Consider the following 26,944-nt stretch of genomic DNA (forward strand, 5'->3'; position numbering starts at 1 on the left):
ATGGAGCAAGCTGTGGGGTGGAGGAGAAAGGAGGTGGGTTAACCCTTGGTTAGGTCCAGTGCCTGTGCTGACGGAGAGCTGCACCCTTCATCTCCAAGGGGCTTTTGGGTGCCGTGGAGGTGATGGGGGCAGGTGCCCTGGAGCGTGGGGAAAGCGGCGCCACTGGGTGTCTGCCAGGCTGCCCCATGTGAGAAGGACTTGGAATTCTCTTCTGTTTTGGCACGCCTACAAAAATATTGGCTGATTAGGCCACTGACTCAGAACGGGGGCACCGGGATACAATGTGAGCATTGTTCTGCCCTTGGCACGGGACTTAACGTGTGGGACTTAAATGCCTTCGGAGGAAAAATAAGCGAAACGGTAGAAATGCATAGCTGGGTCTCACCTTCATGAGAAGAGGTTTGCTGGGGGTGGGGAGGTGTGTTTTGTCTTTGAGATCCAAAGTTTTGTTGAACCCCAAACTATCATCTCATCAAGCAAGAGGAAGGTTTATTTCCCTCTAGCTCTTCTGTAGGAGGCCTGGGTGTTTCACCCCACCGATTTGCTTTTGACATCTAGGTTGGGCAACATCATCTGTCCTAAAAAAACTATCTCAGCAGCGTTCTCTGTCAGAGACCGTTCCCTGCTGGCAGCTTCAAGAGAGCCACCTTGTGCCTGCAGCCTGTCAGTGAGGGCAGAGCTCCTGGGCTTTGGCACAGAATCACATGGGGCTGGAAGGGACCAGATGATCGGGAGATCACCCAGTCCAACCCCCTGCCAGAGCAGGTCGACCTGGAGTAGGTTGCACAGGAATGTGTCCAGGCGGGTTTTGAATGTCTCCAGAGAAGGAGACTCCACCACCTCTCTGGGCAGCCTCTGCCAGGGCTCTGCCACCCTCAAAGTAAAGAAGTTCCTCCTTATGTTTAGGTGGAACTTCTTAAATTCAAGTTCGTGCCCATTTCCTCTTGTCCTGTCCCTGGGCACCACTGAGAAAAGGCTGCACGCTGCTGTGTGGGCACTTTAAATGGACTGGGGCTGGCAGAGACTTGGCACTTCTTCAGTTTTGGCTTCTCATTTGGAAAGGAATGAAAACTCGTCTCCAAATAAGCACAAAGAAAAGCAGGGTGAAAGGCATCTGGCGTGCTCCACCGTGCCCTCGTCTCTGAGTGGGGCCACGGATGTTGCTGGTGGATGCTGTGACAGATGAGGCTGGATTTCATCTGTGGCTGGACTTCACCTCCTCCCAGTGTCCCCACTCAGCGACAACCCAGTCCCAGCAGCCCAGACTGTCTTTGGAGCAGAGGAGCTGGGAGGAAAGGCTTCTGGTTGCCCGCTGGCCGGTGGCGGAGCAGGGTGGCTGTGGGTGCCAAGGCTCAGATTTTGCAAAAGGGTCTGCAGGAACTGTAATGGGGAGGAGAAACTGGACTGGTCCCAGCTCCTTTAAGCCTTTTAAAGCTGCAGGACTCCCAGGAGATCCCCCATGAGGGGAGACTCCTTGGGTGGGGGGGCTGGTGCAAATGCAGAGTCAGAGCTTGTCCAGACAAACTCTTCCCTGCCAGGAGAAGCTCAGAGGCTTGAGTCGAGAGTCCTTGGAGCCCTGGGGGTGTGTGGGGGTTACAACCTCCTTCAGGCACTGGAGGGACCAGGACAAGTCCTGGTGGACCAGGTCCAACATCTGCTTGGATGAGATCAGCTGTGGGGGAGTGGACGCTGCAGCGGGGGAAGGAGATGGCCCATGAAATAAATGGGGGTCTCCTGGGGTCCTCCGTGTTGGGAGAGCAGCGTGAAGAAGGCCCACAAGCTGTGGAGGCCTTGAATTTCCCACCATGTGTCTGGGTGGTTTCTCTCCTTTTGTGGAGCAGGGTTCTTTATTTCCTGCCGTGGCCTTGGATGGCTCCTTCGCCCTTGGAAGCCACGGGATGAAAGACGTGAGCTGGAGCGAGCCCCCGCTGGCGGCTCTCCACCTCCCCTCCTGCTCCTCGCTTCCAAACATGGGGCTTGCTCTGTAGGAGCAGCACAAGGAGCAACGTAGTAGTAGTTGTGTGTTTAGTACTAGTGGAGAGTTCTGGTTTGGTTTTAACTTGTGGTTTGTCTGTGTTAAGATCACAAACTTAGAGACAGAGTTACTTGAAGTGCAGAAGAACAAAACAGAGATGAGTGGGGAAGAGCTGGCGTCGCCTGGAGCACAGGAGATGCAAGAGGTAAGAGGTTTCCCTTGGGAACGAGATTGTTTTGTTTAGAAAAGTATTAAATGAGCATCTCCCGTGGATTCTCTTTGTCACCATCTCCTGAGAATTTGTGCCCCATCACCTGGATGTCTTTGGAGGAAAGCAACCAATATTATGTCCCCAATAGCTCATCTCTCTTGCAGGACTGTCCTGCCTTCAGCAGGGGGAGAAGGGTTTACACCTGTAAAGGCGCTTGGCTCTTGATTAAGGCTGGGTGAAACCCAGGTGTGTGTAGGTAGGTTCACAGGGCTGTTTCCCAGCTGGTTTGGGGCTGACCTTGCTGTGGATTTACTTGCCACCAGACAATTGGATCTGCAGGGTGTATAAGCCAGACAAAACTTATTGCAGGTGGGAGAAGGACCTTCCCAAGGTATTGTGGGCCTGGTGGAGGCTCCAGGCCTTCAGAGATGCCCAGCCAGCCCTGGGTATCAGGTGCAGGAATCCTCCTAGCAACTCCTCAGAACAATTTTTCCTACCCTTGTTTACTAAGAGACACATTTTCTTCTACTAGAATAAATGATGCTGTAGAAGTGACTCTTATTTTTGCTTGTTCCAGATGCTGGAAACCTGTCAGGAGACAATAGAGAAGTTGGGAAGTCAGCTGGGAGAGCGGAGAGAACGGAGAAAACAGCTTGCGTCTGAGCTTGAGCTGTTACGAGAAGATCTGAAGGCTGAGAGGAAGGTTTTGGGCAGCCAGGTACGTACAGCTCCTGCAGCAGGACTCCCTGCAGGAAGGTGGTTGCCTTTGGATGACTCCATAAAACATCCCCAGGTGCATTTCTCTAGTCCACCCACTTCCAAAGCTTCTTTGGTGGATGGTTTTAAATCCATCTGCTTTAATGGAACCGTCTGTAATTTATTTTTCCTTTCAGTGTGACTAAAAGCAGTAATTCAAAGTTTGTAGCCAAAGCCCCTTTCTCTAGAGGCAGAGTGGAAACTTTCAGACCTGTGTATTGCAGAGTTATTTGTGATCATAAGGCTCATCATCAGGAGCCTTCATCTCTCGGTGTCACAACACGGCAGGGAACTTGTAGATTTGAGCCAGGACCTCCCTGCAAACGGGTATCACAGTTATGTCATGGAATCTGTTTAGCATGGGTCCTCTTTAATATCAGTAGTTTTCTTTCTTAACCAGAATATCACAGAATCCCATAACGATAGGGGTTGGAAGAGACCTCTGGAGATCACCCAGTCCAACCCCCGGCCACAGCAGGGCCACCCAGAGCAGGTCCCACAGGAACGTGTCCAGGAGGGGTTGGAATGTCTCCAGAGAAGGAGACTCCACCACCTCTCTGGGCAGCCTCTGCCAGGGCTCTGCCACCCTCACAGGAAAGAGGTTCCTCCTCATGTTGAGGTGGAACTTCTTATGTTCCAGTTTGTGCCCGTTCCCTCTTGTCCTGTCCCTGGGCACCACTGGAAAAAGCCTGGCCCCATTCTTCTGACACCCACCCTTGAAGTATTTATAGATGTTGATCAGATCCCCCCCTCAGCCTTCTCTTCTCCAGACTGAACAGACCCAAGTCCCTCAGCCTTTCCTTATGAAAGAGATGTTCTAGTTCCCTAATCATCTTCGTGGCCCTCTGCTGTCCCCTCTTCAGCAGTTCCTGCTCCTTCTGGGACTGGGGAGCCCAGAACTGGACCCAGTGCTCCAGCTGGGGCCTCCCCAGGGCAGAGCGGAGGGGCAGGATGACCTCCCTCCACCTGCTGCTCACACTCTTCCTGATGCCCCCCAGGATGCCATTGGCTTCTTGGCCACCAGGGCCCATTGCTGGCTCCTGGGCAACCTGTTGGCCACCAGGACTCCCATGTCTCTCTCTCCAGCAGGTCACCCCCAACCTCTCCTGGTGCAGGGGGTTATTCCTCCCCAGGTGCAGCACCCTGCACTTGCCCTTGTTGGATTTCATCCAGTTCCTCTCTGCCCAACAGAATACGTCACAATAAGAAGTCAGGACACCTAAGAGTCAGAGAAGTCCACGTGAGCAGCATGCTGGGATCCCATTACATGCCCCGAGGATCTCACACACTTCCTTGAACCGATTTAACTGCTAGATAGACGTCTGGTGGGTTCATCTGGTGGTCTCTCTTCCAGTTGGCCATGGAGGAGAGAGAGTGTGTGATGCCAGCAGAATGGCACAAGGGCTGGCACACAGGCAGGATGGGCTGAAAATTAGGGTAAAAATTCAGGAGAGCTGCAGATCTGTGGCCTGGGTCAGGCACACATGGGGGACCTGAGGGAGACTGGCAAAGGGGGAGTTTACATCTACTATAAACTCCTTTTTTTAGCACTCTGAGAGGCCTTAAAGCACATTACTGACTTGAACGTGAGGAAAAAAACAATGAAAGCCCTGAACTGTTGGCACAGCCACACATACATGAGGGTGTTGCTGGAGGAACAGTGGCATCTAGAGGACAGGACTTCTCTAGTGCCTTTAGGCAACACACTCACACTGCAAAAGCTGGGGCTGCAGACCAGGACTTGCTGAAGAGCAGTTTAGGAAGAGACTAGGTCAGTCTGTGACTATGCACGTGAAAAGGATTTGGGGGATGACGGGGAAAACAGGAAGAGTCGCTCTTTAACTTCTGCATCCCAATAGTTCAATCTGCTCATGGTTCAGGGACGTTTTAATCAAAATCGTACATCCCTGTAAGTGTGGTTGTAATTCAGCCACCAGTTGGCTGGTCGTTTCCCTAAAAGCACTATTTTTTCCATCAAAGGGATCATGAGAAAATCCAGTGGCCTGTGTTAGACTTTAAAATAGAGGACTCTGCCTGTGTTTGGGGGGATTCCTGACTTCTCAAGTGGGTTGATTCCCTTTTGATAGAACCGAGTGGGACGAGTCCTTTCCCAACAGAGAGCTGGAAAGGAGCTTGGCTTGAAATCATGGGGTTCTCGTGGGTGGTTACGTACCTGGAGGTCAAGATTTGAGGTTGTTCAGTGTTTGTGATTGTCAGGATACTGGACACACAGAACAGGCGAGAAAATGGGCTAGTATTTTTGTTCTTGTACATTTTAATGATGCACAACAAACTGATACAACGTGAACTATGCAAAGAGCATTTGTTTGGAACTCTCTTCTTGTTTTTAAGAGGGTTTTGGACATTTGGGAGGAGAAAGCTTTTTCTGAGCTCGTAGTTAGAGGTGTATTACATCCACTAACCCCGGTTGTTTCCTCACCAGAGGTTGCCAGACTCCCAATCAGGGTTTACAATCCCTTGTAATAATTTCCCAACTCTCTCAAGAACATCAGCAAACAGGGTCTCGTTAATGTGTCCCATGACAAGCTGCAAAAAGATAATACTTTGCTAGATACAGAGGTGAGAAATCTAGAGAGATCTCCGTTCTTCTGGTGTCTGAGGTAGAATGAAGCCACTGGTGCATATTGCTTAAATATGAATAAATTCATCTTGGTGTAGATAAGATGACCTGGAATTGAAATATTAATGGTAGCATACTCTCAGGGAGAGCTAGTGATTAAAAAGCTTTAGTGATCAAAGTCATTGCTGGCATTTAGGGGACTTCTAATAGCATTTTTCTTTGAAGGATTTGGTTTCCCCACTGCCTAGCAGGGGGTATTAGACGAGGCAGATTCTGGTTCTCATCCCATCTGGAGTCCCTGTGTCCTTGTGCAACTCCTCCTGCCTCCCCTTCTCCCCCCTTTTATTTCCTTGGCATCTTCTCATCATGTCTCAGGTTTTGGGTCTGCCTTTGCTGTGTTAAGGCATTAGGTGACATTGGAAGCAGAGAGCAGCCACCCATAGGAAGCTGGTTTGGGTTGGATGGAGGACGTGCTGTGTGAGACAGCTGAACACAAACCTTGTCCTCTTCCTGTTTCTCCAAGGATTTCTAGTTTTGTAAAGAAACATGGCACATGATATAAAGCCCTGAGAATTACAGGTGGGCAACAGAAGGATCATCAAATCACAATTCTGTATTTGATTGCATAGTTTACATGCAGCTACTTCCCAATGCAGAAAAAAGGGCTTGCATGTGTATCCTTGAGGGTGAAGAACAACAATAATTTAGCTACAGAATCCCAAGCCATGTCTCGATGGAATCCCCAGATTGTCTTATACTGCTCAAAACGTTTCCATGAGACCAAAGAAAATCAGTCTCGTGGTGTTTTCTGACCTTACAGGTCTCTGAACATCTACAAGACAGAGAACAGATTAACAAACTTGAGCAGAAACATGAAGATCTATGTGCAGATGAAAAGACCTACGAAGAACAGATGGCTAAAGTAGTGTTTTTGGAAGAACAGATCAAAAACTTGAGAGATGAACAAGAACTGCTCTGGTAAACCTTAACGAGACCAGTGGTATTTTCTGCTCCTTATCTTTGCTGACTAATTTTTTTAGTCTTTTAAAAAAATCTTGGTAGTGCTGGTTGTGGCACAAATGGGCACAGCAGCTTTGTGTCTTCCTTGATGTGGAATCAGCTCCCTGTAGAGGTTTTGCTGAATAAGCATTTCCCTTAGTGACATCATGATCAGTCAGGAGTAAAGCTTTTTTTTTTTTTCCCCCCATAGATGTTCCAAATTCTGAATGGCATAAATGAGAGCTGCCCTTAGGGAGGAGGCTTCTCCTCTTGGAGTCCCTGGTCCCAAAGAAGCCCCCATCGTGGGCTTGGGCTCCCTGGGGCAAAGTGGTGATACACATCCTGCTGTGGGTTTTGGTTGTCCCTTGGGGGGCAGGTGTCAAGCTTGTTGGGCATGTAAATAAAGCTCTTGCAGGTCCCCCGACTCCCCTTTTTCAGTAGAGCAATACAAATCTGGAGTTGGAGCACCCATGCCCAGCCTCTCATGGGCAGTAAAAGCTTGGATGAAATCCAGTCTGGTTCCTGTCAGCTCAGTTACCTGGAGAACTGGGTACTGAGATGCAGAGAAACCGGGATCAGGTGGGTTATACAGGTGGCTTATAAGGACACACAGTATGGATAAGATAAGTCAGCCTGACTGGGAGACCTGAGCCCGTGCTTCCGTACATCAAGGTGCTGTGTGAGTGCTGCTTGTGAGCACACACCTGCTCATGTGGCCCGTGCGAGGGTTTCCACGGCCAGCAGTTACTGAACTCATGAGCTGGCCCTTTGGACACGCATATTTTTTTTGTGGATCAGTGTCCAGGGGAGACTGACCCTTGCCCAGAACTCCTAGACCTAGGCTGAAGTCCCCTTTGGGGCTCCCGAGACACTCGAGTGTTTCTCTGGGCTCTTGTACTCGGAGTTTTTCCCCTTCAGAGGGCGGTTTCCCTTGGATGTGTGTAGTTACCTCTCTTCTTTACTATTTCTCCTTCAAGTTCTGAATTACTAGAAAGCAACAAGAAGAGGGAGGAGCTAGAAAAGCAGCTAAAAGAGAGCAAGGAAGAAAAACGGTTGTTACTGGAAGAGATTGCCCAGCTGAAACACGACATCCTGACTGCCCGGGAGCGGGGCGAGAGCACGTCTGGAGAGACGCTGGGGATGAGCCGAGGGATGGTGCCTGCAGAGAGCAGGTGTCCTGAGTCACAGAGCTCTGCAGGCAGTGTAGATGGGAGTGTTAAACAGGTATGGGCAGCTTTGCCGTCTGCACTGTACTTTTTCTTTCACTAATTTAGTGGCAAAACCTAATTAAAGTGGACTGGAAGCCAGGCCTGCTGTGTTAGCACGCAGGGGAAGGAGGAGGCTGGCTGATTTACTTAGGGAAAAATGTTTGGAAATTATGAATGTCACCATTTCATACCTGGGGAGGAACAACCTCCTGCACCAGTAAAGGTTGGGGGTGATCTTCTGGAGAGCAGCTTTGAAGAAAAGACCTGGGAGTCCTGGTGGCCAACAGGATGCCCAGGAGCCAGCAATGGGCCCTGGTGGCCAAGAAGCCAATGGCATCCTGGGGGGCATGAGGAAGAGTGTGAGCAGCAGGTGGAGGGAGGTCATCCTGCCCCTCTGCTCTGCCCTGGGGAGGCCCCATCTGGAGCACTGGGACCAGTTCTGGGCTCCCCAGTCCCAGAAGGACAGGGAACTTCTGGAGAGGGTCCAGCAGAGGACCACAAAGATGCTGAGGGGCCTGGAGCATCTCTGTGCTGAGGAAAGGCTGAGGGACTTGGGTCTGTTCAGTCTGGAGAAGAGAAGAACGAGGAGAGATCTGATGCCACCTTAAAGGGTGTGTATAAGGAGGATGGGGCCAGGCTTTTTCCAGTGGTGCCCAGCGCCAGGACAAGAAGGAATGGGCACAAACTTGAACATGGAAAGGTCTATCTAAATATGAGGAGGAACTTGTTTGCTGTGAGGGTGGCAGAGCCCTGGCAGAGGCTGCCCAGAGAGGTGGTGGAGTCTCCTTCTCTGGAGACATTCCAACCCCCCCTGGACACGTTCCTGTGGGACCTGCTCTGGGTGACCCTGCTCTGGCCGGGGGTTGGACTGGGTGATCTCCAGAGGTCTCTTCCAACCCCATGGCATTCTGTGATTCTGTGATTTCCTTCTGTTGTGTTTTTGGGTGTAGTGGGAACTTGGATAAACTGAACGGCCCCCTTAGTGCTCATGAAAGAAGTGAGACAGTCCTTCAGTGATGTTTTAAACCTTTTTGGAGCTCTTTCTGAACCCCTTTTTGTGCTGTGAGCGATGGAGCTGGCTTGCTGTTCCCACAGCAGCCTTGTTCTTGCCATAGGCAGAAGCTGCTCTGCTTCCCTGCTTCTCCTTGTGATTTTCTGCTCTTACACCCCAGTGCTTGAACTTGTCCCACTGCTGCTGCCCTGTCCGTGTGTCTCAGTCCCTGCTCTCCAGCTGCTCTACCAGCTGGTGGGCAAGACCAACATTTGTCGCTACATTTAGCCATGTTTTAAATGGAATTTGTTCACCTTTCTTACTGTGGGGTCTAAAAAAGAAAGGGAAGAGCAGCCAGACCTGCCAAAAGGGGAAGAAATGGTGAAGGTACCCAGGAGGAGGAGCAGGGATTATACACAAGAGTTTGGAAGAGAGGACGAGGTGGCCTGTAGTGGATGGGAGAGGATCCGAGTCATGCTGATATCAAGCAGCAGCAGATCTGTAGAGTCAGAGCAGACCAAAGCAAGACACGGGGTGTAGAGGGGAGGCTGGAAAGGATCCCGATAGAAGCAGGTGGGGGAATAATCCCACAAAACCAAACTGATCTCGAGGACAAACAAAATTGCCAGATCCCACAGTGCTGGATCCTGACTTCTCAGCCTGGGAATTTATCTGAGAAGGGAAGCTTGACCTTCAGGGGATTTCCTCTGATCCCAAGAAGAGAGGGTGAAGGCGCAGAGCAGGAATGCAGGTGGGCAGTCAGCTGACAGCGATGATGGGAAGAAGGGGTTTGGAACACCAAAAGTGGCAACAGCTTTTGGTCTGTGTACAAGGCACTTGTGAGAAGACGGGTGAACCAAAGAGCTCAGTCATCTTCTGAACACCATCGCAGGCCATTGGTGACCATCTCCTGGTGTCCAGGCCAGCGTGTCTGTTCCTGCACCGCTGCCAGGACTTGTTTTGCTCCTGCTCCAGGAGCTGTGGCTGGATGGGCCATTCCTTGCTCAGCTGCCTTAGTGAGGCTCTGGCACAAGAATTAAGAGCAACCCAGGTGGTTTGGCTTTTGTTTGACAGGTTAGTTTTAATGGGGAATTGTTTCCTCATCCAGGTTATTGTATCTTTTCCCTCGACTTCAAGAGCTGTATTGGCTTCTCTGAGAGGATGGACAGGGCAGGGAGGAGGAGAGAGTGTGGGGCCGGAAGAAATGCTTGCCTGGCTTTACCCATCTTCCTGCTTAAATGCCCTTAAATCCTCCTGGCATACCTGTACCATTCTTAATTACCACTCTTTATCTTTCCTTGAAGTTAATTTCCGTGTCATTTTGCTGTTCCTGCAGAGTCTGTCCGAGGAGAGATTCCAGCAGCAGGAGGAAAAAATGCAGCAACTGCGGCAGGACTTGCGTCGCGTTCAGAACCTGTGCAGCTCAGCTGAGAGGGAGCTGAGATACGAGAGGGAGAGGAACGCTGACCTGCAAAAGCAAAACTTCTTGCTCCAACAGGAATGCACCAAGGTAGGAACAGAGCAGGGAGAACTGTTTGGAGATGGCATCACGTCATTTTACAAGTCGAGGGAGGTCTGAGGTGCTGATTTCACAGAGTCACAGGGTGGGAGGGGTTGGAAGGGAGCTCTGGAGATCACCCAGTCCAACACCCTGTCACAGCAGGGCCACCCAGAGCAGGTCCCACAGGAACGTGTCCAGGGGGGTTTGAATGTCTCCAGAGAAGGAGACTCCACCACCTCTCTGGGCAGACTCTTCCAGGGCTCTGCCACCCTCACAGCAAAGAAGTTTTTTCTCATGTTGAGACAGAACTTCCTGTGTTCCAGTTTGTGCCCGTTGCCCCTTGTCCTGTCACCACTGAGAAGAGTCTGGCCCCATCCTCCTCATACTCACCCTTTAGATATTGATGGGCATCGATGAGATCCCTCTCAGCCTGCTCTTCTCCAGACTGAACAGACCCAAGTACCTCAGCCTTTCCTCAGCACAGAGATGCTCCAGGCCCCTCAGCATCTCTGTACCCTCTGCTGTCCCCTCTCCAGCAGTTCCCTGTCCTTCTGGAACTGGGCAGCCCAGAACTGGTCCCAGTGCTCCAGATGGGGCCTCCCCAGGGCAGAGCAGAGGGGCAGGATGACCTCCCTCCACCTGCTGCTCACCCTCTTCCTGATGCCCCCCAGGATGCCATTGGCTTCTTGGCCACCAGGGCCCATTGCTGGCTCCTGGGCATCCTGTTGGCCACCAGGACTCCCAGGTCTCTCTCTCCAGCAGGTCACCCCCAACCTGTCCTGGTTATTCCTCCCCAGGTGCAGCACCCTGCACTTGCCCTTGTTGGATTTCATCCAGTTCCTCTCTGCCCAACTCTCCAGCCTGTCCAGGTCTCACTGGATGGTGGCACAGCCTTCTGGGGTGTCAGCCACCCCTCCCAGCTTTGTGCCATCAGCAAACGTGCTGAGGGGACACTCCATCCCATCATCTAGTCGTTGATGAATTGATGAATATTGAAGAGAACTGGAGCCAGTACTGACCCCTGGGGAACACTGATAGGCCTCCAATTTGACATTTTGACAGACTGGACCTCGTTTACGTTTGGCTGTACTGTCCCTGGGGCTCTCAAGCGGGCTCTGTCTCAGCTTCATGGATGTAGAACTGTGTGTGTGATGCACTTGCTCCCTGAATTTCTCTTTTATTTGCTCCCTGGTGATCCTGTTGCCCCTTTCCTAATCAAGACATCTCAGATGTTGAAGTGCAAACTTGATTTCTTCTTCTTCTGGAACTCAGGTCAAAGCTGAGCTGAAGCAGGCCAGGGCAAAGCTCTCAGACACAATGGAAACGTGCTCTTCCCTCTCAGCCCAGTGGGAGAAAAGCCAGCAGAAAGTCAAAGACCTGGAACAAGAGCTCTCCAAGTGCTCCCAGGCTGATAAGCTGCAGAGCAGTCTGCAGGAGAAACTCGCGCAGGAGAAATCCAAAGTGTGTGAAGCACAAAAGAAGGTAACTCATCAGCGCGAGCCCAGTTAATGGGAGGGAGGTTTTAGCAGTTTTGTGCAACTGTAGTTCAAAAAAAAAAAAAAAAGAAGCTCATGAATCAGTTCCCCCAAGTCCATTTGTCAGCGCGAGCCCAGTTAACGGGAGGGAGGTTTTTAGCAGTTCCGTGCAACTGTAGTTCAAAAAAAAAAAAAAAAGAAGCTCATGAATCAGTTCCCCCAAGTCCATTTTGCAAGTCTGTTTTGAGATCACTTGGCTAAATATTTTAGGAAAAATGTCTGTTATTAGTGGGAGCATCATTGAGACAACAGAAGCCAAATCTGACGGCTCAGCTCCCGTCTCTAAAGCCTGGTTTCTCGGAGAACACTGGTGATGTGGCTGGCACCACAGGAGCCCAGCTCACCTTCCTGCTGAGGAGATTTGCTGCTGTTTGCAATCTGGGGAGCAGCAAAAGCTTGTGTTTTCCATGGCATCCATTCTGCCACATTCCTGCACTAATCGTTGAACTCAGTTTTGAGGTGTGCAGGGTCAAATCAGGTGCAAAAAGGGTTGTTGCTAGTTCATGGCGTAGTGTCTGATCCAAAATCTGGTAGCCCTTGGAAGGGTTTTACTTTTAATGGACTTTGACACAAAGACATGCAGAAGTACTTTTGAGTAGAAGGAAGCAGATCTTTGATTCCCATGACCCGGATACTGAAGGATTGAAGGGATCTCAGTCCTTTGGATTCAGTGCTGGCCTGTAAATTCAGAAAGTTTAATCCGTGTCCAATTTTAATCCGAGATTTCAAAACTCCAGCAAAAGCTAAAAGATTCCCAACACCAACTCCTGCTGGCAGAGGCCCGTGTTTCAGACAAGAAACTCCTGGAGGAGGAGCTGAAGGAGGCCCGAGAAAATGAAGCTCGTGTGCAGCAGGAACTTCACGAGGAGCAGCTGAAGAGGTACCATGAGTGGGTGAGGGCTGAGCTGCGGGCGCAGGGGAGGTGTGTGCCAGCAAACATGCCCTGCCAGCCATCCCTGCAGCTCCCTGCCCGGCCCTGCTGGGCTCAAGGAGTCACACTGCACCGCTGGTGTCATCTCCTACCTCTCCTTTTCACCTGCCAATGTCCTGGCAGAGCTCCACAGGACCAGCTCTTTGAGAGTGAATAGACTTATGGAGGCTTCAGCTGCCTCCTGCTGGCCCAGTGATTTGGTTTACCCCGGAGATGCCAGCAGCAGCCCTTCTTGTGCAGCTGGGATTGGTGATTGATTGATACTGGGAGCAGCCCTGAGGAGAAGGGTTTGGGCGTGTTGGTGGACGAGAAGCTAAACATGAGCTGGCAACATGTGCTGGCAGCCCAACAAGCCCCCTGCACCCTGGGCTGCATCCCCAGCAGCGTGGCCAGCAGGGTGAGGGGGGGGACTCTGCCCCTCTGCTCTGGGGACATCCCACCTGGAGCACTGTGTCCAGCTCTGGAGTCCTCAGCACAGAAGGACACGGAGCTGTTGGAGTGGGGCCAGAGGAGGCTCCGGAGATGCTGGGAGGGCTGGAGCCCCTCTGCTGGAAGGGGGGGCTGAGAGAGTTGGGGGGGTCTCTGGATCAGGGAGGGGGGCCCTAGGAGGAGGGGGAAGGGTTTGACCCTGAAAGAGGGGAGATGGAGCTGAGATGTGGGGAAGAACTTGTTTGGTGTGAGGGTGGTGAGAGCCTGGCCCAGGTTGCCCAGAGAAGCTGTGGCTGCCCCATCCCTGGAGGGGTTCAAGGGCAGGTTGGAGGGGGCTTGGAGCAACCTGGTGTGGTGGGAGGTGTCCCTGCCCAGGGCAGGGGGTGGCACTGGGGGGGCTTTAAGGTCCCTTCCAACCCAAGCCATTCTGTGATCCCAGATACATCATGGTCCCTTTCCCCTGAGACGTGAGGACAACCAGGACAGATACATCATGCTCCTTTCCCCTGAGACGTGAGGACAACCAGGATATACTGATTTCTTCCTGCCCTCAGTACTGCCCAGGGCAGGTGCAGAGCAGTGATCTTGTTTTTAGATCACAAGCCAGTCTTGAATTGACGGTGGGAGGTCACGGGCTGTCTCACTGTCACACCAACGTGCTTTTAGGAAGCTCCTGGAGCAGCAGGTGGAGGAGCTGAGGCAGCAGCTCCGGCATTCACGGGAGACAGAGGCATCACTGGCCAAGATGCACGTGGAGCTTCAGGCCAAGACCCTGCACGCCCTGGAAGATGAGAGGAAAACTGACTCCAGCGAGGTGAGCTGCAGCACGGATGGATTCTCATCCCCTGGGGTGATGCTGGGCTGGTGGCTGCCTCCAGAGCTGAGTCTCTCCACGGCTGACACTGAGCTCTAGGGGAAAATGGGATCATCCCAGTGGGAAATTGTGCCTGGGAACTGCTGAAATAGAGTCAAGTCCAGCTGGGTGCTGAGCCCTTGCGGATCCCACTGATTTAAAGAGGAGCTGGCAACAAAGCACCATCCTGTCTTGCTTAGGTCTCCTGAGGATGAAGCTCTGAGGGCACCAGGGGAGGACTTGATGGCTCCTTCCCCTCTCCTTTCCCCTTTTTGTGCGGAACATTGAGCTTTTTGAAGGAAAACCTTGGCAGAGTCCATTGTCTGGGAGGGTGTTACCTCTCCCTGTCCTGTAGCAGCCAACAGCTCCCCTAGCAGCACAGAAATCCACAGTCCCCCTTCTTTAAAGGGAGGAGGCAGTGGTTTTGGGAGGCAGAACAGATGGGTATTATCTGTGGTGGGAACTGCTAGGATTTATGACGGAGAAGCTTTGGATACCAGACTGAAAGGGGGCAGAGGGACCCCTACAGCTGAGAACACACACACAAGTAAAAAATAGATGTTTTCCAGCACCTCCAGTGTCAAAAGGAGAACCAGAAGCTTTCAGAGCAACTGTCACTGCTGAAGGAGGAAAACAAAGCCCTTTACGAGGAAGGAATCCGTCTCCTGAACCAGAAGGATCTGTACGTCAGGTAATGAGGGCAGAGCAGGGGAAGTGTAGAGAGAAAAAAACCTACCCAGGAGTTGCATTTATGTCCTTGGCAGTGACACCAGACGCTGTTCTGTAGCCTCTCTTGTCTCTCCTGTTCAAGGTGTAAAGCAGGGAGAGCTCTGCCTTAGCCCAGCCCCTCGGCGTGTGATTACATTACACGTTGCCTGTGTCTGCTGCTGTGCTCTGCAAGACAGAGCTCAGAGGGTTGTGATTAGTGACACAGAGTCCAGTTGGAGGTCTGGTACAAGTGGAGTCCCCAGGGGTCAGTACTGGGTCCAGTAATATGTGGTGTTCCCCAGGGGTCAGTACTGGGTCCAGTCCTCTTCAATATATTCATCAATGACTGGATGAGGGGATGGAGTGTCCCCTCAGCACGTTTGCTGATGGCACAAAGCTGGGAGGGGTGGCTGACACCCCAGAAGGCTGTGCCACCATCCAGAGAGACCTGGACAGGCTGGAGAGCTGGGCAGAGAGGAACTGGATAAAATCCAACAAGGGCAAGTGCAGGGTGCTGAACCTGGGAGAAAAGACATGGGAGACCTGGTGGCCAACAGGATGCCCAGGAGCCAGCAATGGGCCCTGGTGGCCAAGAAGCCAATGGCATCCTGGGGGGCATGAGGAAGAGTGTGAGCAGCAGGTGGAGGGAGGTCATCCTGCCCCTCTGCTCTGCCCTGGGGAGGCCCCATCTGGAGCACTGGGACCAGTTCTGGGCTGCCCAGTTCCAGAAGGACAGGGAACTGCTGGAGAGGGGACAGCAGAGGGTACAGAGATGCTGAGGGGCCTGGAGCATCTCTGTGCTGAGGAAAGGCTGAGGGACCTGGGTCTGTTCAGTCTGGAGAAGAGAAGGCTGAGGGGGGATCTAATCAATGCTTATAAATACTTCAAGGGAGGGTGTTAAGAGGATGGGGCCAGGCTTTTTCCAGTGGTGCCCAGGGACAGGACAAGAGGAAATGGGCACAAACTTGAACATGTGAAGTTCCATCTAAACATGAGGAGAAACTTCTTTGCTGTGAGGGTGGCAGAGCCCTGGCAGAGGCTGCCCAGAGAGGTGGTGGAGTCTCCTTCTCTGGAGACATTCAAACCCCCCTGGACATGTTCCTGTGGGACCTGCTCTGGGTGACCCTGCTCTGGGAGCGAGTTGGACTGGGTGATCTCCAGAGGTCTCTTCCAACCCCATAGCATTATGGGATTCTGTGATTTTCCTTGGCAGCCAGAGGCAGCGCAGGAACCAAAGCTGTGCCCTGGGAGGGCTGTGATTGCTGCTGGTTGGGGTCTGGCACAGGCAGAGATGCTAAATGGAGATGCTTGTGTCTCCCCAGAGCACTTTTCATCTTTTTTGAAACCTAGGCAGCCTTTTTGTCAGGAGTTTTGAGCAAATGTGGGGAAACAGCCCTTAGACAGTAGAGATTTCTGGGGGTTTTGGACATAATTTTCCCTTCTATCCCAACTGAATAAAAATAACCAAGAACCCTGCGTAAATGGGCCAAGTTTGAGGGGAAAAGCAACAACCACGAGTCTCCGCAGAGACAAATATTTATCCCCCGTGTCGCAGCTCTACAAGTGCTCACTGAAGTAGCGATTTCTGCAGCCCGTTTGCCTGTTCAGGATTCTTTGTCTGCCTTGTGATTCTCCTTGGCAGCCAGAGGCAGCACAGGAACCAAAGGGCACTGTAGAGAGGTTGGTGCTGGTCTCTTCTCACAGGTAATTAGTGACAGAACGAGAGGGAATGGCTTCAAGCTCCAACAGGGTAGGTTTAGATTGAACATTAGGAAGGAATTTTTCACCGAAAGAGTGGTTGGGCATTGGAACAGGCTGCCCAGGGAGGGGGTGGAGTCCCCATCCCTGGATGTGTTTAAGGGCCGTTTAGATGCAGTGCTGAGGGACATGGTGTAGGGGAGGACTTTGTAGAGTAGGGGAGATGGGATTCTGTGATTTTCCTTGGCAGCCAGAGGCAGCGCAGGAACCAAAGCTGTGCCCTGGGAGGGCTGTGATTGCTGCTGGTTGGGGTCTGGCACAGACAAAGATGCTACATGGAGATGCTTGTTTCTCCCCAGAGGACTTTCGATCTTTTTTGAAGCCTAGGCAGCCTTTTTGTCAGGAGTTTTGAGCAAATGTGGGGAAACAGCCCTTAGACAGTAGAGATTTTTGGGTTTTTTGGACATTATTTTCCCTTCTATCCCAACGGATGAAAATAACCAAGAGCCCTGCGTAAATGGGCAAAGTTTGAGGGGAAGAGCAACGACCACGAGTCTCCACAGAGACAAATATTTATCCCCCGTGTCGCAGCTCTACAAGTGCTCACTGAAGTAGTGATTTCTGCAGCCGTTTGCCTGTTCAGGATTCTTTGTCTGCCTTTCCCCCCCCATACAAAAGTCCTTCCCCTTAACCACCCACAGAAACAACTGACCCTTTCCCAGTTACTCCCAATTTTGGTGACTTTTTTTTTTGGTGACACCAATTTTGGTGACCAGGTGAACTCTGGTATAAAGAGCCCGCACGGGCGAGCGCAAGGAGTTAAAAGCTGGGGGTTGGTCTGGGGAACATTTTGGGTCCTTTTCCCTCAATCCATTTCCATTTGGCTGACACTAAACACTGTGACCTTTGCAACAACCCCCCCAGAATGATCAGTGAAAGGTGTAGTCTGGAAAGTGACTGTGCTCATTCTGTGCAGCCAAAAAGGAGCTGGGTCACGGAATCAGGGAATTGTCAGAGCTGGAAGGGACCTCTAGGGATCATCCAGTCCAACCTCCTGCCAAAGCAGGGCTGCCCAGAGCACATCACTCAGGAGCATCCAGGCAGGGCTTGAAGATCTCCAGAGAAGGGGACTCCACACCCTCCCTGGGCAGCCTCTGCCAGGGCTCTGCCACCCTCACCCCAAACAAGTTCTTCCTCAGATTTCAGTGGAACTTCCCATGGTCCAGCTTGTGCCCATTGCCCCTCGTCCTGTCACTGGGAACCACTGGAAAGAGTCCGGCTCCATCCTCCCTCAACCCACCCTTTAGACACTTGTCAGCATTAAGAAGGTCTCCCCTCAGCCTTCTCTTCTCCAGGCTCAAGAGCCCCAGCTCTCTCAGCCTTTCCTCAGCAGGGAGGTGCCCAAATCCCTCCATCATCTCTGTTGCCCTTCGCTGGACTCTCTCCAGCAGTTCCCTGTCCCTCTTGAACTGGGGAGCCCAGCACTGGAGGCAGGATTCCAGTTGTGGCCTCCCCAGTGCAGAGCAGAGGGGGAGAAGGACCTCCCTCCACCCACTGGCCACACTCTGCCCTACACAGCCCAGGGTGCCATTGGAATGGGTCAATGGCTGAGGTTCCCAGTCCAGGCTTTAAGGAGCTTGAATAAATACAGGATGTCTCCTGCCTTGCTCTTGACCCCAAAGACAAAAGCATTTCCCAGCCCGATGTTTGTTTCTGCCTCCCCAGGAAATACAACGAGATGCAGCTCCGCCACAAGGAGAAGATCCGCAGGGCCAAGGAGACCTATATCCACGAGGTGAAACAAAGGGACAGCAGAATTAAACAGCTTGAAAACGAGCTCAGCGAGTCCAAGCTCCAAGTGGAAAAGGTGAGAGAACACACCAAGGGAAGGTGGGAGAGCAGGGCACAGCGTCCCTGGAGCATCCCTTCTTCCAGAAACAAATGCAGTTTAGGAAAAAAGGAGATGAGTTTTAGGCAGAGCTGGTTTGCAGGGGACAGGGTTGCACAAGTGGAGAGTCGGAGCTCGGGGAGCTCTGCCTGATGCTCCGGCGCCGTGCGCGGGGCTGGCAATGCCCCGGGAATCCAGCAGCTCCAAGGGCCACCAGCCCATCCTTGTAGGAACACAAAGCCAAAAGGAAATGCCTGGCTTGGGTTTGTCCTCCGGGGAGCCCGTGTCCTCCAATCCCATTCTGAAACTGCCTGAGCTCCATCTTCTTTTGCCTCAGAAATCTTACTGCTGGAAAGTGACTCGAAAAGCCTCTTTTTTGGGGTGTGTTACATCAAAGAACGCGTCATTTCACGTGCTTGGTGGTCACCCCTCTGCTCAAGTGCTCTAAGGTTTGCAGAGGATTGTCATTAATGGAGCAGGGTCAAGTTGGAGGCCTGTAACCAGTGGTGTCCTCCAGGGATCCATACTCAGCCCAGTCCTGTTCAACATGTTCATCAATGACCTGGACAAGGGGACAGAGCGTATCCTCAGCAAGTTCTCTGGTGATGCCAAACTGGGAGGGCTGGCCAACACTGCAGAGGGCTGTGCCACCATCCAGTGTGATCTGGACAGGCTGGAGAGCGGGAAGAGAAGGACCTCATGAGGTTCAACAAGGGTAAATGTAGGGTCCTGCACCTGGGGAGGAAGGACCCCAGGCACCAGTAGATGTTAGGGGTGGAGCTGCTGGAAAGGAGGAGAAGGATCTGGGGGTCCTGGTGGACAGTGAACTCTCCAGGAGCCAGCAATAGGCCCTTGTGGCCAAGAGGCCAATGGGATCCTGGGCTGCGTAGGGCAGAGTGTGGCCAGTGGGTGGAGGGAGGTCATTCTCCCCCTCTGCTCTGCACTGGGGAGGCCACAACTGGAATCCTGCCTCCAGTGCTGGGCTCCCCAGTTCAAGAGGGACAGGGAACTGCTGGAGAGAGTCCAGCGAAGGGCAACAGAGATGATGGAGGGATTTGGGCACCTCCCTGCTGAGGAAAGGCTGAGAGAGCTGGGGCTCTTGAGCCTGGAGAAGAGAAGGCTGAGGGGAGACCTTCTTAATGCTTCCAAGGATCTAAAGGGTGGGTTGAGGGAGGATGGAGCCGGACTCTTTCCAGTGGTTCCCAGTGACAGGACGAGGGGCAACGGGCACAAGGAAGAGTGACACGTAACTGCTGGTTGTTATTTCCTTCTGCAACTGCTGCTCAGGGGAAGGTGCTGATCGCACAGATCACCGCTGAGAATGAGAAACTGCTCCAGGAGAGAAGACGGCTCCTCCAGAAGATCACTGACCAAGAGGAGAGCCCTTGGGGCAACCGCTCTACAACTGCCACCCTGCAGAGCAGGTAGGCACTCAGTGATCCCCACGCCTCTGGGAGCTGCCTCTTCCTAGCCTTTCTGTGGTTTTATGCTTATTTCTCTTTAGAAACCCAGAAGAAAGCCCAAATTATGCCCTGGTCACTAGCGCTGTGGCTTTTAATTGCTGTGGGATGTAATTAGCCCCTTTCCCCATCAAAGCCCTCGGCAAAGAGCTTTGGCTGTGGAGACCAGAGGATCTGAAGCTGAAAATGTCTCTTTGAAAGCGTAGTGTGGCTGGAAGGAAAATAACTTGTGCCTTGTCTGTGTGACGTGCTCAGAGGGAAGACCCTGGAGGAGGAGAACGTGCGGCTGCAGGAGAGCAAACTCCATCCCTCCGGCCACGTGCCCCCCTCGCAGCGCGGCCCGAGGAGCTCCTACGCTCCCAGCACGGAGGTGAGGCTGGGAGGGGGCTCGGTCGCAGGAGCTGACATCTCCTGGAGTGTGGGGTGGTGTTTGTAGCTGAGGGTGCCAGAGAAGAGCCCAGTTGGTCCTTTGGCTGGGATGGAAAGGAGCACCAGACAGACAGGAGGTGGCAACAGCTCTGTTGGTGAGGAGGGACTTTGGGGAGCTGGAAGCTCGATGCATTTTCCATCCCTGAGCTCCATCTCCTTTTTCACAAGGAGAGAAATTTCACTCAGGGTCTTTTGCAGATTTAGAGTTGTGAAAAGACCTTAGTTTTAAAGTTAGCTTTAAAATTAGGAGAAATAACCCAGAGCGGTGGGGTTGACTCCTCTAAGCCAAAAACCTTCAGACCAAGCTTGACCGAGAATATCAACTCCATTGAACTTGAATATGCCTTACCAAAAACTTGGGTTTGGATTGACCAACTTAATGAAGAACTTCGGGGGAGAAAGGGAGAAAAATCCGGGAAAGTCAAAGATTATGTTTCAACAACTCTTCAAAGAAAGCAGGTGGATTTGGCAGTTTATTGGTACATTTTGAAATTTGGAAGGAACCCAGTCAGGAAATGAGCTTTTAAGGATGAAAGTGCCTTCTGGAGCCTGGCAGAAAGAGCTGTTTTTGGGGTCCACTCAGTTTTATTTCTTTCTCTTTGTTTCATCTGAGCTAGTTAGAGTTTTGTTGTTTGTTTTTTTTTTTTTTTTTAGTTTAAATTCAGACCCAAAGGACAAATCTATGTTTGGTACCTCTGTGGGGCTGGAGTTCTGGGGGAAACCTGCCAGTGGAGCTGGAGGCAGTTTGAGGAGCAAGACTGTATGTTGAAATTCAGGGTCTGACGTGCTCCTCCTGCTCTGAAAGTCTCTCTTCTTCCCTCCAGGGCTCCAAGAGCGTTAACTTCTCCGAACGCCAACTACAGAGTAAGGTGTTGCCATCTCCCCGTGCCAGGTACCGTGGGGTAAAAGGAGGAGGCAGGGAATGCCTCTCTGCGTGCGGTGAGGGAGAAGTTGAGCGTTTTGGCTGCTCCACCATGTGCTTTCACCTCCCGGGGTCTTTATTTTGGTTTTTCGTTTTGGTCAAATTATATGCAAAACGGTATTAAAAGGACTTGATGTAGCTTAAAGAGGTGAAGAAGTAAATGTTTAAAAAGAAGTTGGGGAACACCGTGGGATTTAGGCTGATTCCGAGAAGAGTGACACGTAACTGCTGGTTGTTATTTCCTTCTGCAACTGCTGCTCAGGGGAAGGTGCTGATCGCACAGATCACTGCCGAGAATGAGAAACTGCTCCAGGAGAGAAGACGGCTCCTCCAGAAGATCACTGACCAAGAGGAGAGCCCTTGGGGCAACCGCTCTACAACTGCCACCCTGCAGAGCAGGTAGGCACTCAGTGATCCCCACGCCTCTGGGAGCTGCCTCTTCCTAGCCTTTCTGTGGTTTTATGCTTATTTCTCTTTAGAAACCCAGAAGAAAGCCCAAATTATGCCCTGGTCACTAGCGCTGTGGCTTTTAATTGCTGTGGGATGTAATTAGCCCCTTTCCCCATCAAAGCCCTCGGCAAAGAGCTTTGGCTGTGGAGACCAGAGGATCTGAAGCTGAAAATGTCTCTTTGAAAGCGTAGTGTGGCTGGAAGGAAAATAACTTGTGCCTTGTCTGTGTGACGTGCTCAGAGGGAAGACCCTGGAGGAGGAGAACGTGCGGCTGCAGGAGAGCAAACTCCATCCCTCCGGCCACGTGCCCCCCTCGCAGCGCGGCCCGAGGAGCTCCTACGCTCCCAGCACGGAGGTGAGGCTGGGAGGGGGCTCGGTCGCAGGAGCTGACATCTCCTGGAGTGTGGGGTGGTGTTTGTAGCTGAGGGTGCCAGAGAAGAGCCCAGTTGGTCCTTTGGCTGGGATGGAAAGGAGCACCAGACAGACAGGAGGTGGCAACAGCTCTGTTGGTGAGGAGGGACTTTGGGGAGCTGGAAGCTCGATGCATTTTCCATCCCTGAGCTCCATCTCCTTTTTCACAAGGACAGAAATTTCACTCAGGCTCTTTTGCAGATTTAGAGTTGTGAAAAGACCTTAGTTTTAAAGTTAGCTTTAAAATTAGGAGAAATAACCCAGAGCGGTGGGGTTGACTCCTCTAAGCCAAAAACCTTCAGACCAAGCTTGACCGAGAATATCAACTCCATTGAACTTGAATATGCCTTACCAAAAACTTGGGTTTGGATTGACCAACTTAATGAAGAACTTCGGGGGAGAAAGGGAGAAAAATCCGGGAAAGTCAAAGATTATGTTTCAACAACTCTTCAAAGAAAGCAGGTGGATTTGGAAGTTTATTGGTTCATTTTGAAATTTGGAAGGAACCCAGTCAGGAAATGAGCTTTTAAGGATGAAAGTGCCTTCTGGAGCCTGGCAGAAAGAGCTGTTTTTGGGGTCCACTCAGTTTTATTTCTTTCTCTTTGTTTCATCTGAGCTAGTTAGAGTTTTGTTGTTTGTTCCACCCAGAGCGGTGGGGTTGACTCCTATAAGCCAAAAACCTTCAGACCAAGCTTGACCGAGAATATCAACTCCATTGAACTTGAATATGCCTTACCAAAAACTTGGGTTTGGATTGACCAACTTAATGAAGAACTTCGGGGGAGAAAGGGAGAAAAATCCGGGAAAGTCAAAGATTATGTTTCAACAACTCTTCAAAGAAAGCAGGTGGATTTGGAAGTTTATTGGTTCATTTTGAAATTTGGAAGGAACCCAGTCAGGAAATGAGCTTTTAAGGATGAAAGTGCCTTCTGGAGCCTGGCAGAAAGAGCTGTTTTTGGGGTCCACTCAGTTTTATTTCTTTCTCTTTGTTTCATCTGAGCTAGTTAGAGTTTTGTTGTTTGGTTGTTTTTTTTTTTAGTTTAAATTCAGACCCAAAGGACAAATCTATGATTGGTACCTCTGTGGGACTGGAGTTCTGGGGGAAACGTGCCAGTGGAGCTGAAGGCAGTTTGAGGACCAAGACTGTATGTTGAAATCTGGGGCCTGACGTGCTCCTCCTGCTCTGAAAGTCTCTCTTCTTCCCTCCAGGGCTCCAAGAGCGTTAACTTCTCCGAACGCCAACTACAGAGTAAGGTGTTGCCATCTCCCCGTGCCAGGTACCGTGGGGTAAAAGGAGGAGGCAGGGAATGCCTCTCTGCGTGCGGTGAGGGAGAAGTTGAGCGTTTTGGCTGCTCCACCATGTGCTTTCACCTCCCGGGGTCTTTATTTTGGTTTTTCGTTTTGGTCAAATTATATGCAAAACGGTATTAAAAGGACTTGATGTAGCTTAAAGAGGTGAAGAAGTAAATGTTTAAAAAGAAGCTGGGGAACACCGTGGGATTTAGGAATTGGCTGGTGCTCAGGGGTTTTGGAGGAGTGTCTCTACGCGAGAGGTTCTGAGGCTCAGAGGAACCACTGCTGCCCAGAGCTGCGTGACCCACGGTGCCGGCCATGGGGCAGGAGGGAGCTGGAGATATTTCTCCACCGGTGAGTGCCAAAATGGGGCAGAGGAAGGCAGGGAGACTCTGCAGCTCTGGAGACGCAGCAGAGGGCTCCGTTATGGCCTTTGGGTGCTCTGGGAAGTGACAGAGGGTCTGAGGAGGGTCTGGGGTACGTGAGGGCCATCAACTTCTTGGCTGGAGGAAGAGTTTCGGAGCCTTATTCCAAGTGAAAGGCGTTGACCATGGCCCTGTGCTGCCTCCCCGAGGTGCTGGGAGCAGCGCTGGGGCTGCGCAGGTGGCGGAGGGTCAGAGTTTGCAGAATGTTTTAAGAGGCAAAATCTGTTTTCAGCTTCCCATCACGAGAACCACCAGACTCTCTCAGCACCCTGAAGGCCGCGCAAGACACGAAGCCTGAAGGAGAAGCTGAAAGCCAAGACTCATCCTTCTGCTTATCGCCCTCTCAGCCCTCAGAGATCGGGTACTTAAATGTAGCTTCTCCTGGAGACACCACAGCCTCCCAGCTGCAGGAGGAGAGCCGCAGCATCAGCTCCGAGAACTTCTAAACGGGGGGAAAAATGCTGGACTGCAAGTTTTTGGGCTCCTGTTGCCATGGGCTGACAAGGACTGCAGGGAAGAGTTGCCAAATTGACTGGTGATTTCTGTGATATATTTCAGCTAAATTATTCAACAGCTTTTTGGTTTTTTTTCAACTTACTCAACTGTAAATGAGTGTTTGTGTCATCCCAGATCCACCTGGAGGCTGGAATTTGCAGAGAAACCCAGCAAAGTGGAAAAGGGGTGGGGTGAAGTGTGTACTTCACCTTAACCTGAACTCATTATCTAGTCAAAAACTGGAAGTTTTGTAAATAAAACTCAAGGAAATTCCCTTCTGCCCTCTCTGATCCCCACCCCTCCCTGCCATGTGCCCGCTTTTCTCCATTCCCCTTAGTCTGTGCACGTGGAGGGAGATGGAGCAGATGAGGGCAACGTGAGGAGGAGAAAGGAGAATGTGTAGAGGGGTCCTGAAGATCTTGGAAGAGGACCTGAAGATCCAGAGAAGGAAAGAGAGTAGATCTTGGATGCTTACTAAGAATGATGGTCTGTGGGGGTGCTTGGGTGGGAGTGGAAGGGATCAGATGATGCAGAACAGGGTGTTGAGGGGATCTGTGCGTGCCAAGGGGGAAGCAGGAAGGATCAGAGTGAGCTGTGGGGAAGAGAAGGGATCTGAAGGCGCCTGAGTGGGACTGGAAGAGATCTGTGCTCACTGGGATGGGATGAGTGGGGATCAGTTTGTATGAGGGGAACCAAGGAACTGTGAGTGCTCAGAGGGGCCTCAAAAATAACGAACCAGCCTGAGGGCATCTGAGTGTGCCTTGTGGGGGGATGGAGGGCACCTGAACTGGCACAAAGGGCCACGGTGGGGATAAGGGCAGTCCCAATGGGATCTGCCATAAGGGGAGATATGGGATCTCCCAAAGGAGGGAACAGAGGATCTGTCTGTGACAACTAAGAGGATGTGAGCACACACAGAATCATAGAATCGTTTTGGTTGGAAGAGACCTCTAAGGTCATTGAGTCCAAACAACAACCCAGCACTGCCCAAACCCACCACCAACCCATGTCCTTCAGCACCACATCCGCCCAGCTTTTAGATACCTCCAGGGATGGTGACTCCATCGCTGCCCTGGGCAGCCTCTTCCAAGGCTTGACAACTCTTTGGGGAAGAAGTTTTTCCCAATATCCATCCTAAGCCTCCCCTGGCACAACTTGAGGCCGTTTCCTCTTGTCCCATGGCCTGTTCCTTGGGAGCAGAGACCGACCCCCCCTGGCTACACCCTCCTTTCAGGGAGTTGGAGAGAGCCAGAAGGTCTCCCCTCAGCCTCCTTTTCTCCAGGCTCAACACCCCCAGCTCCCTCACAAGTTCTCCAGACCCTTCTCCTTGCTCTCCAGACCCCTCACCAGCTCCGTTGCCCTTCTCTGGACCCGCTCCAGCCCCTCAATGTCTTTTTTGTGGTGAAGGACCCAAAACTGGACACAGCCCTTGAGGTGGGGACTCACCAGTGCCCAGTACAGGGGGATGGTCACTGCCCCAGTCCTGCTGGCCATACTGGTCCTGACACAGGCCAGGATGCTGCTGGCCACTTTGGTCACCTGTGCACACTGCTGGCTCACGTTCAGCCGACTGAATATGACTCGGATAGAGGTCATGGGAAAGGGCTGAGCCCGTCCCAGGAAGCCTGACCCCAGGGGCTGAGGAGTCCAGGCCAGGCACTGGTAGCCACAGGCCAGCACAGAGGGCATCTGGCTGGTGGGAAGTGTCCCAGAGGGACAGCTGTGAAGGGCACCCCCTAAACCCCGGAGGTGTTCATCCCATCATTCCTTCTGGCTCTTCCTCCCCCTCCACTCAGTGACTCCATCTCTTTACACCACACTTGGCTTCCAGGTGGACCCTCCTGGTTCCTCAGCTCCTGCCCCACGGGCCCCACTGGGGACACTCTTCCTCCCGGTGAGTTTCCCACGTGGGCTGGGGGACTGCAGAGAAGCCCTGGCTTCTCTAGTGCTGCCTTGTCCAGGCCCGGGAGAGAGGGGGGACCTGGGCTCAAACAGTCCTCTCTTCCCACTGAGGCGAGGCCATCTGAGAGGTCATTCCCAGACCATCTAAGGACCCTGAAGGTACATAAATCCATGGGACCTGATGAAATCCATCCACGGGTCCTGAGGGAGCTGGGGAATGAAGTTCCTAAGCTGCTTTCCATTATATTTGAGAAGTCACAGCAGTCTGGTGAAGTTCCTGCTGGCCGGAAAAGGGGAAACATAACCCCATATTCAAAAAGAGAAAAAAGAAAGAGCTGGGGAACTACAGGCCGGTCAGTCTCACCTCTGTGCCCAGCAAGATCATGGAGCAGATCCTCCTAGAATCTCTGCTACGGCACATGGAAAATAAGGAGGTGATTGGTGACAGCCAACATGGCTTCACTGAGAGCAAGTCATGCCTGACAAATGTGGTGGCCTTCCATGATGCTGCTACGGCCTTGGTAGATAAGGGGAAAGCAATAGACCTCTTCTACCTGGACTTATGCAACACGTTTGACACTGTCCTGCATGACATCATGGTCTCTAAACTGAAGAGACACATATTTGATGGATGGACCACTGGGTGGGTGAGGAACTGGCTGGATGGCTGCACTCAAAGGGTTGTGGTCAACGGCTCAATGTCCAAGCGGTGGCCAGTGACGAGTGCTGTCCCTCAGGGGTTGGCACTGGGACCAGTGCTGTTCAACGTCTTTGTTGGAGAGATGGACAGTGGGATTGAGGGCACCCTCTGCAAGTTTGCTGACGACATCAAGGTGTGGAGGGTCTGGAGGGAAGGGATGCCATCCAGAGGGACCTGGACAGGCCTGACGTGG

The 26,944-nt window shown here is 52.0% G+C and overlaps 1 protein-coding gene across 5 annotated transcripts in view; it reads left to right on the forward strand.

Annotated features, from left to right (window-relative positions):
- Positions 1-24,423, forward strand: part of CCDC30 (coiled-coil domain containing 30) — a 52,708-nt gene extending 28,285 nt beyond the window's left edge. For 2 of the 5 annotated variants that reach the window (XM_014946910.1, XM_014946911.1), the window contains exons 12-25: positions 2,082-2,180; positions 2,764-2,904; positions 6,344-6,501; positions 7,500-7,746; positions 10,058-10,231; positions 11,495-11,704; positions 12,480-12,637; positions 13,784-13,931; positions 14,540-14,661; positions 18,102-18,243; positions 21,338-21,474; positions 21,766-21,880; positions 23,146-23,213; positions 23,887-24,423. In XM_014946910.1, the coding sequence (XP_014802396.1) occupies positions 2,082-2,180; positions 2,764-2,904; positions 6,344-6,501; positions 7,500-7,746; positions 10,058-10,231; positions 11,495-11,704; positions 12,480-12,637; positions 13,784-13,931; positions 14,540-14,661; positions 18,102-18,243; positions 21,338-21,474; positions 21,766-21,880; positions 23,146-23,213; positions 23,887-24,100 (2,133 nt within the window). In that variant the 3' untranslated portion in view covers positions 24,101-24,423. Of the gene's footprint in view, positions 1-2,081; positions 2,181-2,763; positions 2,905-6,343; positions 6,502-7,499; positions 7,747-10,057; positions 10,232-11,494; positions 11,705-12,479; positions 12,638-13,783; positions 13,932-14,539; positions 14,662-18,101; positions 18,244-19,551; positions 19,689-19,979; positions 20,095-20,977; positions 21,264-21,337; positions 21,475-21,765; positions 21,881-23,145; positions 23,214-23,886 lie in introns of those variants that run through there. The other 3 variants (XM_014946912.1, XM_014946913.1, XM_014946914.1) reach the window with 3 other exon arrangements.
- The last annotated feature ends 2,521 nt before the right edge of the window (positions 24,424-26,944 follow it).

The sequence above is a fragment of the Calidris pugnax genome, unplaced genomic scaffold (assembly GCF_001431845.1).
Source record: "Calidris pugnax isolate Ruff unplaced genomic scaffold, ASM143184v1 scaffold152, whole genome shotgun sequence".
Lineage (NCBI taxonomy): Eukaryota > Metazoa > Chordata > Aves > Charadriiformes > Scolopacidae > Calidris > Calidris pugnax.